Source organism: Hypanus sabinus, chromosome 29 (genome assembly GCF_030144855.1).
Source record: "Hypanus sabinus isolate sHypSab1 chromosome 29, sHypSab1.hap1, whole genome shotgun sequence".
Taxonomy (NCBI): Eukaryota; Metazoa; Chordata; class Chondrichthyes; order Myliobatiformes; family Dasyatidae; genus Hypanus; species Hypanus sabinus.
Genome location: NC_082734.1, coordinates 17,198,476 through 17,211,164, shown reverse-complemented (window position 1 = coordinate 17,211,164; position 12,689 = coordinate 17,198,476). Strand labels below are relative to the sequence as shown.

At 47.4% G+C, this 12,689-nt stretch overlaps 1 protein-coding gene across 2 annotated transcripts in view; it reads left to right on the top strand.

Annotated features, from left to right (window-relative positions):
- The window catches only part of LOC132383070 (germ cell-specific gene 1-like protein), a 20,160-nt gene extending 7,751 nt beyond the window's left edge, over positions 1-12,409 (top strand). Inside the window, exons 3-6 of one of the 2 annotated variants that reach the window (XM_059953819.1) lie at positions 1,074-1,121; positions 4,952-5,104; positions 9,251-9,362; positions 9,452-12,409. In XM_059953819.1, coding sequence (XP_059809802.1) covers positions 1,074-1,121; positions 4,952-5,104; positions 9,251-9,362; positions 9,452-9,728 — 590 coding nt within the window. In that variant the 3' untranslated portion in view covers positions 9,729-12,409. The remainder of the gene's footprint in view (positions 1-1,073; positions 1,122-4,951; positions 5,105-9,250; positions 9,363-9,451) is intronic. The other variant, XM_059953820.1, reaches the window with a different exon arrangement.
- Positions 12,410-12,689: the final 280 nt, after the last annotated feature.

Below are 12,689 nucleotides of genomic sequence, written 5' to 3'. Positions count from 1 at the left end.
CATACAGTTGCAGTTTAAGATTAAAAAGCTATAAATCTGAAATCAAATTAGAAAATGATGGAAATCCAAACAAGGTTTGAGAGAATTGAGAAGTTAATCTGGAAAAAGCAACCTGCAGATGATGGAAGTCTGAAATAAAAAATAGAGAATGCTGGAAACTCTCAGCAGGTCAGGCAGCATCTGTGGGGGTAACAGTTGACAAATGTCTGGGGGCTGGGGGAGAAGTTTTCTCTGAGTTGGCTCTGGTGAAGGGTTCTGAGTGGTTAAGAAGGGAGTGCTGGCACTCTGGGACCCCGTGCCTCTGGGGAGAGAGTTCGATTTGGGGGTCGAGTGGGGAGGAGAGTGAGAGGCAGAGACACCCTGTAACCGGACGAGGGTTGAGTGATGGCCACTAAGCCTTTCCTGAAGCCTCAGCATCGCCGGGACAGTCTGTGGGCTGGCAGGCAGCAATCTTTCACTTCATACTCATCACACCAGTGAGACTGTCCCTTCATGACAGCATCTGATTGGGAAGAGAGCACAACTCTCCAACCAGGAACCCAGCTCTCACTCTCCCTGTGGGATTTATTTATTGACCCCCTCACCTTCGCCCCCAGAACAATCTGAGCAGGAACCACCCGGACACAGGGCAGGGTTCATCGCCCCACCACTGCCGGGTTACTGAAGCCCTACCCCCGGTCTGTGACTTCAGGCACTGGGATGATGCAGCAGCTGGAAGGGCTGAACAGCCACTGGGTACTTATGCCCTGGGTGGTGAGCTGGTAATTCTGGATATGTCAGGAGCAGGGCTGGGTGAGGGGTTAGAGGTACCCAGTCACAGACAGTAATTAATGGCCTGGCTCACTGAGTATTAGTGTCCTGGGTGGCGAGCTTGTGTCTATGGATATATCGGGAGGAGAGCTGGGCTAGGGGAGAGAAATAGCCACTCATGAGCAGTGATTAATGGCCTGTCTCATTGGGTATCTGTGCCCTGGGTAGTGAGCTGGTAGCTGTGGGTGCGTCAGGTGCAGGATAGGGCAAGGTAAGAGAGATACCCAGATACAGGCAATGACTATCGACTTGTCTCATTTCAGGGGAGCAGTGCCGGAGTTTCATTGACTTGACTCCCATCACACAGCAAGGTGAGATGGCACCAGGGTGGGATAGACTGGGCTGGGGAGAGAAGATGGGGTGGGACTCTCAGGGAGTTGGAACGATGGGAAAAGGAGAGTTGGGCTGGGGAAAGATGGGGATAGGGACTGGAAAACAGTGAATCACAGGGAATTCTGTTTCTGAACACAATCTGAGGCCAAACTCTGCTATTAAGATTCAGATGACAGACCGCAGCCTGACATTCTCCTGTAAAATGCCTTGATACAATTTTGAATTCAATGTTCCCTCAATGATTGCAAGCTGTTCTGTTCCTGAGGCAGCAAAGCAGCCCCAAACCATGATGCTCCTTCCACCTTGTTTCCTGGTGGGATGAGGCTTTGCTGTTGGTGTGCAGTGCCCTCTTTCCTCCAGATATCGCAATGTTCATTTCCAACAAAAAGTTCAGCCTTTGTCTCATCTGTCCACAGAACATTGTCCCAGAGGCATTGTGGACCATTCAGGTGGTCCTTTGAAAACTTGAAATGTTCAGCAATGGTTTTTTTTCTGGAGAGCAGTGGTTTCCTCCATGGTGTCCTTCCATGAACACCATTCTTGTTTAATGTTTTTCTTATAGTGAACAAAAACTTTAGCAAATTCTAGAGATTTCTGCAGGTCTTTTGCTGTTACCCTTGGGTTCTTTTTCACTTCCTTCAGCGTTGCACGTTGTGCTCTTGATGTGATCCTTGCAGGACGCCCACTCCTAGGGAGAGTAGCAACAGTACTGAATTGCCTCCATTTGCAGACAAGTTCTCTTACTGTGGTCTGATGATCACTCAGGTCTAAATGCTTTTGTAGCCTTTTCCAGCTTCATGCATCTTTATAATTCTCTAAGGTCCTCTGAAAGTTGTTTTGATCGAGACATGGTGCACAAAAACAGATCTTTTTTGGACATCTGACTTGAGTAACCTGACGGTGTGTTTTTTTTAATATAGAGCAGGGCACCTCTACAACCCACACTTCCCATCTCCAATTTATTGGAACACTTGACTCCAAGTAACTTTTGTAGAACACATTATCCCAGAGGTTCACATACTATTTTAAACCTAGACTGTGATTGTTTAAACGGTGTTTTCGGTATTGATGAGAAGTAGTACAATGGTTTGTGTGTTATTAGTTTAGGCAGATTGTATTTGCCTGTTATTGTGACTTGGGTGAAGATCAGACCACATTTTATGAGTAATTAATGCAGAAAACCACACAGTTGCAAAGGGTTTGCAAACTTTTTCTTGTAACTAAATATATCCCTGACCTCCTGGCCTTAACAGTCTCCTCGGGACCTACCAAACTGGAGAGAGAACACGTTATCCTAAACACTGGTGAACTGAACCATTCTCAAACTGATGGAGCCACTATGTCCATCATCTTCTTGACCACCTTCCTCAAAGGCTTAGGAAGCAGGTCCTCAGAGTTCAATGAACTGAGTTATAATATTTCCTGTTAGCTAATTCTATTATTTAATTTCACTCTAGTCCCAGTGCGCTCCAGTATTTCCAGGTCTTGCAAAGATTGAGATAAAATATTGTTTAATTTCTCCAGTGCTTCCTCTTTTCCTGCTACAATTTCTGCTGTTGCACTGTGTCAGGGTCCCACATTAATCTTTTCATTCTCATCTATCTTTAGGAACATGCACACTCTGTGTTATATTTTCTCTTTCTTGGTTGTCTGCTGAAATCTGACCTTCCTCCAGTCCTTGCATTGCATTGTCAGCACCTTCCTTCCCTCTAATATTGTGTACAACTTCTTGTTACCTTGGCTGGACTGTTTTCTTCTGTCAGCTTTTCTGCCTGGAATAGCTGCAAGCCGTGTGTTCATTCTTTAATGTAACCCATTACTCACCTTTTGCCACCAATTCCTAATCTCTCTTGGCCAACTCACACCTCCATAGTTTGCTTTATTTCTCTTTATCATTTCAATCTACTGTGATATTATGATCACTCTTCCCCAAAGGCCCCTTAGTCACCAGCTCATCAATTTGTCTTCTCTCCTGATCCAATATTCTGACAATAACTATTTGACTTGTTGAATCAGAATCAGGTTTACTAAGGGTGATTAATAAGTTTGTGGCCCAAGGTTGAAGGAGATGAGTTATTAACTTAAAACTTTCTGCATAATCAAAGAGTTGAACTGCACGTGCATGCAACGAGAGCTATATAACTCATCTCCTTCTACCTTAGGCCACAAACTTATCAATCACCCACCTGTGGACACTTTCTGGAGGTCCAAGATCCATATGCTCCACGACCGCTGGACTAAGTGTGTAAATGTAGGAGGGGACTATGTTGAAAAATAAATGTGCTAGGTTTTCTTAAATTGACTCCTTCTACCTTGGGCCACGAACCCATCAATCACCCTTTGTATTATCACCGACATGTGTCGTGAAATCTGTTAACTTAGCAGCAGCAGCAATGCAATACATGATAATATAGAAAGAAAACTAAATAAATTACAGTAAATATATATGTACACTAAATGGATTAAAATAATGCAAAAGCAGAATTAAAAAAGGGAGACAGTGTATGTGGGGTTCAACGTCCGTTCAGAAATCGGATGACCGAGGGGAAGAAGCTGTTCCTGAATCGCTGAGTGTGTGCCTTCAGGCTTCTCTACCTCATTCCTAATGGTAACAAGAAGAGAGCATGTCCTGGGTGATGGGCATCCCTAATAACGGACGCTGCCTTTCTGAGGCACCGCTCCTTGAAGATGTCTTGAATACTAAGGAAGCCAGTGCCCATGATGGAGCTGACTAATTTTACAACTTTCTGTAGCTCCTTTCGGTCCTGTGCAGTAGCGCTCCCCTTCCCCCGCCAACCCCATACCAGACAGCGATACAGCCTGTCAGAATGCTTGAGTTTGAGTGTTTTAGCTGACAAACCAAATCTCCTCAAACTCCTAATGAAATATGGCCGGTGTCTTGCCTTCTTTATAGCTGCATCGATATGTTGGGACCAGGTCAGATTCTCAGAGATCTTGGCACCCAGGAACTTGAAGCTGCTCACTCTCTCCACTTCTGATCCCGCTGTGAGGATTGGTTTGTGTTTCCTCGTATTACCCTTCTTAAAGTCCAGTCAGCTCTTTCGTCTTCCAGGCATTGAATAAGACTGACCCACCCTGTCATCCTCCATGCTATTGCTGTGCATTTGGGCTTGTTCAATCTATCTGTAGATTAACATAACGATTTATGCTATGCCTTACATTCCCACTGTAGTTCGGGGTCTTTACATAGCGGCCCCCCACCCCCGCTCACTCACTACCCCGGCGGTTTCTAGCCTCACTGAAACCAATTTGACTTCGTCATTTTCTGAATTAGGACCTTTTCCCTCTCTTCCATTTTATCTGTTATCAGTGTTAGCGTTTTATTCATCTTCCCCTCTCTTCTGAACATTTAATTCTGAAATGTTCCATTTCAAGCCTGGTCACCATTGTATCTCATCTCCGTAATCACCAGTTCGGCTCCTGTTCATTTCTGCCGGAGCTGTTCATTCTCCGGCCTCGTCGTGAACGCGGTGCTTTCAGATAAAAGACGTTCAGTTTTTTTCCTGCTGTCTCTCACGTTTGTATGCTCCGTTCCTTCCTGCGGGCTCGAGTCATTGCCCCGCCCCTTCTCTCTTTAACAATTTACACGCATTAACCCCCCCCCCCCAAACACATCCAGTCTTTACACATTTCATTTACATTAACAAAGCCACTGACCAGATTGCATTCTGACCCCAGCAATCATATCAACACCCCCATGCTCTCCACTGAAACACAGATACACACGAGACCAACACACGTTGTTCCTGCTCCAGACGCACTCTGACCTTCTCCCCCTGCGGTGCAGGTATACTGTGGCTCTCGCTGGTTTCCGAAGTTCTCTACATTGTTTTGCTGTCCGTTAGTTTCCTGTTGATGGGCTTGGAGATGTGCTTCCCTCGAAATTCCAACTGCGGGCTCAAGCTCAATGCATTTGCAGCCGTCTTCTCGGTGCTGTCAGGTGAGCCAGGCTTTGTAAAGATCAATTCCCCTGCACACCCCAAAGACCCTTGTAATTGTCCACAGACTCGAGCGATGAATCCTTGCGAATTCAGTCAATAGACAATAGGTGCAGGAGTAGGCCATTCGGCCCTTCTAGCCAGCACTGCTATTCACTGTGATCATGGCTGATCGTACACAATCCTTTCCTGCCCACAGGGAAAGGGGCCACAGTGGTTGACAAAGGAAGTCAGAGATTGCATAGCATTAAAAAAAAGCAAGTATGATAGAGCTAAGGTGAGTGGGAGGACAGATGATTGGGAAGTTTTTAAGGAACAACAGAACTTAACTAAAAAGACAATACGGGGAGAAAAAATGAGGTACGAACGCAAGCTAGCCAGGAATATAAAGGAAGATAGCAAAAGCTTTTTTAGGTATGTGAAGAGAAAGAAGATAGTTAAGAACAATGTTGGGCCCTTGAAGAATGAATTGGGTGAAATTGTTATGGGAAACAGAGAAATGGCAGAAGAATTTAATGAGTACTTTAGATCTGTCTTCACTAAGGAAGACACAAGTCTCCCAGATGTATGGATGGGCCAAGGACATAGGGTAACGGAGGAAATGAAACAGATTGACATTAGGAAGGAAACGGTGATGAGTAGACTGATGGGACTGAAGGCTGACAAATCCCCAGGTCCAGATGGTCTGCACCCTAGGGTACTAAAGGAAGTGGCCCTGGAAATTGTGGATGCATTGGTAATCATTTTCCAATGTTCCTTAGATTCAGGATCGGTTCCTGAGGATTGGAGAATGGCTAATGTTATCCCACTTAAGAAAGGAGGGAGGGAGAAAACAGAGAACTATCGACCTGTCAGCCTAACATCGGTGGTGGGGAAGATGCTAGAGTCCATTATTAAGGATGAAATAGTGGCATATCTAGATAGCAGTGATAGGATTGGGCCGAGCCAGCATGGATTTACCAAGGGTAAATCATGCTTGACTAATCTGTTGGAGTTTTTCGAGGATGTAACCAGGAAGTTAGATGGGAGAGATCCAGTGGATGTAGTGTACCTCGATTTTCAGAAGGCATTTGATAAGGTCCCACATAAGAGATTGATGGGTAAAATCAGAGCTCAGGGCATCGGGGGGAAGACATTGATATGGATAGAAAACTGGTTGGCAGATAGAAAGCAAAGGGTAGGGGTGGATGGGTGTTTCTCGGAATGGCGGGTGGTGACTAGTGGGGTGCCACAGGGCTCGGTATTGGGACCGCAGCTGTTTACAATTTACATCAATGATTTAGATGAAGGCATTGAGAATAACATCAGCAAATTCGCTGATGATACTAAGCTGGGTGGCAGTGTGACATGTGATGAGGATGTTAGGAGAATTCAGGGTGACTTGGATAGGCTGGGTGAGTGGGCGGATACTTGGCAGATGACGTTTAATGTGAATAAGTGTGAGGTTATCCACTTTTGGAGTAAGAACAGCAAGGCAGATTATTATCTGAGTGGTGTAGAGTTAAGTAGGGGAGAAATACAAAGAGATCTAGGAGTCCTTGTTCATCAGTCACTGAAGGTGAATGAGCAAGTGCAGCAGGCAGTGAAGAAGGCTAATTGAATGTTGGCCTTTATTACAAAGGGAATTGAGTACAAGAGCAAGGAAATCCTCTTGCATTTGTACAGAGCCCTGGTGAGACCACACCTGGAGTATTGTGAACAGTTTTGGTCTCCAGGGTTAAGGAAGGACATCCTGGCTGTAGAGGAAGTGCAGCGTAGATTCACGAGGTTAATTCCTGGGATGTCTGGACTGTCTTACGCAGAGAGGTTAGAGAGACTGGGCTTGTTCACGCTGGAATTAAGGAGATTGAGAGGGGATCTGATTGAAACATATAAGATTATTAAGGGATTGGACAAGTTAGAGGCAGGAAATATGTTCCAGATGCTGGGAGAGTCCAGTACCAGAGGGCATGGTGTGAGAATAAGGGGTAGGTCATTTAGGACAGAGTTAAGGAAAAACTTCTTCTCCCAGAGAGTTGTGGGGGTCTGGAATGCACTCCTTGGAAGGCAGTGGAGGCGAATTCTCTGGATGCTTTCAAGAAGGAGCTAGATAGGTATCTTATGGATAGGGGAATCAAGGGATATGGGGACAAGGCAGGAACCGGATATTGATAGTAGATGATCAGCCATGATCTCAAAATGGCGGTGCAGACTCAAAGGGCCAAATGGTCTACTTCTGCACGTATTGTCCCTATATCCCTTGTCCCGGCTATTTATAAGAGCTCTATCTAACTCTCTCTTGAATGCCTCCAGAGACTTGGCCTCCAGTGCCGCCTGGGGCAGAGCATTCCACATATCCACCACTTTCTGAGTGAAAAAGTTTTTCCGCATCTCAGTTCTAAATGGCCTACTCCTTATTCTTAAACTGTGGCTTCTAGTTCTGGACTCACCCATCAGCGGGAACATGCTTCCTGCCTCCAGTGTGTTCAATCCCTTAATAATCTTATATGTTTCAATCAGATCCCCTCTCATCCTTCTAAATTCCAGTGTATACAAGCCCAGTCGCTCCAATCTTTCAACATATGAATTAACCTTGTGAACCTACGCTGCACTCCCTCAATAGCAAGAATGTCCTTCCTCAAATTTGGAGACCAAAACTGCACACAATACTCCAGGTGGGGTCTCACCAGGGCCCTGTACAGCTGCAGAAGGACCTCTTTACTCCTATACTCAATGCCTCTTGTCATAAAAGCCATCATGCCATTAGCTTTCTTCACTGCCTGCTGTATCTGCATGCTTGCTTTCATTGACTGATGTACAAGAACACCTGGATCTCGTTGTACTTCCCCTTTTCCTAACTTGACTCCATTTAGATAGTAATCTGCCTTCCTGTTCTTGCCACCAAAGTGGATAACCTCACATTTATCCACATTAAATGCATCTCCCATACATTTGCCCACCCACCCAACCTGTCCAAGTCACCCTGCATTCTCATAACATCCTCCTGACATTTCACACTGCCACCCAGCTTTGTGTCATCGGCAAATTTGCTAATGTTACTTTTAATCCCTTCATCTAAATCATTAATGTATATTGTAAACAGCTGCGGTCCCAGCACTGAACCTTGCGGTACCCCACTGATCACAGCCTGCCATTCCGAAAGGGACCCATTAATCATTACACTTTGTTTCCTGTTAGCCTGCCAATATTCAATCCATGTCAGTACTCTGCCCACAATACCATGTGCCCTAATTTTGCCCACTAATCTCCTATGTGGGACTTTATCAAAAGCTTTCTGGAAGTCCAGGTACACTACATCCACTGGCTCTCCCTTGTCCATTTTCATAGTTACATCCTCTTAGATATGGCCCATAGATATGTTCACATATAATCTCTTTAAATGGACCTTTGAGTGTGTCGGTGCATGTATGTAAATATATGTAGGCGATGTGTGTGTGAGAGAATGTGTTATTGTGCATGTGTTTGTGGTGAAGAGATGATGGGTGTGACTCAGTAAGTGTGCAACTGTGTATGTAACAGAAAATGAGAGAATGCGTGTGTTGTGACAGCGAGTATACATCAGCGCACATTAATAAATGTGAGTGTATGTGTAAGTGTGTGCATGTAGCAGGGGGTTTGTTCATCAGTATATGGATTTACCATTCAGTGTGTGCACCATTGACTGCGCAATAGTGCAGAGTTCACCACACTGATGGTGTGTAGTGTTGGCGCTCACCAGTCAGTGTGCAGGTCAGCGTGTGACGCTGTAGTGCAATGTTCACCACACTGAAGGTGTGTAGTGTTGGCGCACACCACAGTCAGTGTGCAGGTCAGCGTGTAACACTGTAGTGCAATGTTCACCACACTGAACGTGTATAGTGTTGGCGCTCACCAGTCAGTGTGCAGGTCAGTGTGTGACGCTGTAGTGCAATGTTCACCACACTGAACGTGTATAGTGTTGGCGCTCACCAGTCAGTGTGCAGGTCAGTGTGTGACGCTGTAGTGCAATGTTCACCACACTGAAGGTGTGTAGTGTTGGCGCTCACCAGTCAGTGTGCAGGTCAGTGTGTAACGCTGTAGTGCAATGTTCACCACACTGAAGGTGTGTAGTGTTGGCGCTCACCAGTCAGTGTGCAGGTCAGCATGTGATGCTCTCCTTTTACGTCCAGGCCTGCTGGGGATGATAGCCCACATGATGTACACACAGGTTTTCCAAGTGACAGCCAGCCAAGGGCCGAAGGACTGGATACCCCATCGCTGGGACTTCGGCTGGTCCTTCTAGTGAGTACAACGCGTTTCAGGGGTGGGTGTTGAATGTTTGCTGCAGAGTTTACAGGGCGGTCTCACTAGTAACCCACGCTGTTTTACAGCTTGGCCTGGCTCTCCTTCACCTTCTGCATGGCGTCCTCAGTCACGGCTCTGAACATTTATACCAAGACGGCCCTCGAGTTCCATCAGTCGCAGAAGATCTCCAAGCAGAGGCTGAAACAGCGACCCGGGGGGCTGAGCTATTTCTCCAGCCGTTCCAACCAGTCCGCCTCCAGCTCCGCTGACATTTTCTCTAACCTGGCTCCCGGTCTCCTGGTAAGGGCCGGGTCAGTGGACGAGCCCGACTCCGCAGAGTCCCTGGGGGACGAGCACTGCTAACCCCGCCCAATGGACTGAATGGTCTGTTGCATGCAGTTTGATGGCTTCAAAGGGCAGCAGAAACCAATCACAAAACTGAGTCACTAGAAGTAGCCTGGGCCACGGGCAGTAGGCACAGTGCTTTATGTCAATTTCAGGCCAGTCAGATTTAGAGAGACTTGGTTAAAGCCTGAGCTGCAAGCTGGTGTAAGGAATTGTGAGGGACACACACAAGACGCTGGAGGAACTCATCAGGTCAGGTACGGAGGGGAATAAACTGTCGACAAATCGTCTCTTCAGAGAGACCCCCTGTCACTGCTCCCTCTGTGATTTCTGCTGCCCTCCGACTCCTGAAGATCCCTTCTTCAGCCCTTTGTCTCTTCACCTATACCCTCACCTACCACCTCCCAGCTCATACTCTTTCCCCTCCCTTCACCCTTCTTAATCTGGGGAAGGGTCTTGGCCCGAAATGTCAACTGTTAATGTTGCCTGATCTCCAGTATTTTGTATGTGAGGCTGGGTGGGAGAGGTTGTTTGGGAAGGGGGCTTCAGGAAGAGGGAAACCCACAACAGTGGAATTTTACTGACCCCTCTGCCTTTTCTGGTAGCTCAGTACTTTCATGTGAACCAGAGAGCAGAGACCCCTACCTTCCTGAGATCTGGTCGACCTGCAGCAGACAAGCTTGGCCCGGAGAAGTATTCCCACTGCTATGTCTGTGTCCCCTCCCAGGTGACACCCCCAGTACTGAAGCCGTGGTTCTCCTCCATTAGCCATGCCTGACACTAGACGCCCAAAGCTGATACTCAGTTCCAGTCTCTGCCACAAAAAGAGATTTCCGGGTAACGGTGGGGAAGGTCCAAAGATGTTCTCAAAGCCCATGTGAGGAAAAACATCCTTAATGACTCCTTGAAATCTCTGGCCCTCGGTTACTCAAAGTGGAGGAGGAGCCTTAGGGAAGATATTGAGACCCTTAAGGCTGTACCTCAAAAGCAGAAGGAACATATTATCTCACAAGCTACCTATCCACCAGCCTGCCTGTGGAAGGGTCTAGGTGTCCCAGGCTGGTCTCATCAGTTAGCCAAGAACCCACTAAACTTGCATGGACAGGGAATTACCAGTCCTAAGGGTTGCCTGAGAAATGTGATGATGAAACTCAATCAAGAGTCAACACTGGGATCCAGACGGTGAAACTCTGTGAATAAAGGATTCATAAATAACCAGACTGTCTGTGTGGGAAAGGTAGTGGGGCAAGGGGTAGACAGTGCCTGAGAGAGCCTTGGAAATGAGAGCGTAAAGGAGAACAGGCGGCTGAGAGGTAATGTAAATACAAAGTACACTGCAGATGCTGTGGTCAAATCAACAGGTACAAACATGCTGGAGGAACTCAGCAAGACTTCGTCAGGACCCTTCGTGAGTCCTGACGAAGGGTCTCGGCCCGAAACGTTGACTGCTCATTTCCACGGATGCTGCCCGACCTGCTGAGTTCCTCCAGTGTGTTTGTACGTGTTGAGAGGTGATGTTACAGCTATATAGGGCCCTGGTCTGACCCCACTTGGAGTACAGTTCTGGTCACCTCACTACAGGAAGGATGTGGAAACTATAGAAAGGGTGCAGAGGAGATTTATGAGGATGTTGCCTGGATTGGCAAGCATGCCTTATGAGAGTAGGTTGAGTGAACTTGGCCTTTTCTCCATGGAGTGATGGAAGGTGAGAGGTGACCTGATAGAGGTGTACAAGGCATTGATCGTGTGGATAGTCAGAGGTTTTTTCCCAGGGCTGAAATGGCTAACATGAGAGGACACAGTTTTAAGGTGCTTGGAAGTAGATACAGAGGAGAAGTCAGGGGCAAGTTTTTTTTAAACGCAGAGAGTGGTGAGTGCATGGAATGGGTTGCTAGCGACGGTGGTGGAGGTGGATACGATAGGGTCTTTTAAGAGACTCCTGGATAGGTACATGGAACTTAGAAAACTAGAGGGCTATGGGTAACCCGAGGTAATTTGTAAAATACGTACATGTTTGGCACAGCATTGTGGGCTGAAGGGCCAGTATTGTGCTGTAGGTTTTCTATGTTTCTATGCTTTGACAGGATACAGTTGTTGCAGACAAGTCCAGTTTTGGTAGCCCATCCCTAATTGTTTATGAGATGATGTTTGAGTTTTGGGTTATCAAGTGGAGTCACTCCCCGTATGATACCTCACTCCTGAGCTGCTTTTGCAGCCAGGGTATTTAAGTGGCCGCTCAACTCAGGATTTATTCAATGGTTAATGCCATTTAATGTGAAGGGTAGGTGGTCATCGCTGGGCAAGTTTACCCACCACTCGTCATCCCATGTCCAAACGTTCCCTGCCGCTGCAAGGATGGGTTGCTTCATTTGCCGAGCTGTGCGTGTCATTGAACGTATTGCCACCATGACCATTTCCATTTCTGATACGACGGAAGGAAGGTCAATGATGAGGCAACTCAAAGGTGGCTGGGCCCAGGACACTGGCCGGGCCAGCTGCTGCACTGAGGGTGGGGCTAGAACGATGGACTTCCAACACGCACAGCCGGCTCCCAACGATCGAGGTAAGGCTCCACCATTGCAGTGTTTCCTCTTCACTGAAATGGGTTTGACCAAGGCTTCAGTCTGCGACACTGGCAGGTTCAAAAGGAAACCAGACGATCCTCTCCGCTGTCCAGTCTGGTGGAGGGAGAGAGGGGGAGGGTGGAGAGAGAGGGGAGGGAGGGTGGAGAGAGTGGAAGGGGAGAGTGGGGAGGGAGAGGGTGGGGAGGGGGAGAGTGGGAGGGGAGAGGCAGGGGAGGGTGGAGAGAGGAGAGGGAGGGGAGGAGGAGGGTTGGACAGAGTGGAAGGGGAGGGGAGGGAGAGGGTGGGGAGGGAGAGAGGGGGAGGGTGGAGAGAGAGGGGAGAGGCAGGGGAGGGTGGAGAGAGAGGGGAGGGAGGGTGGAGAGAGTGGAAGGGGAGAGTGGGGAGGGAGAGGGTG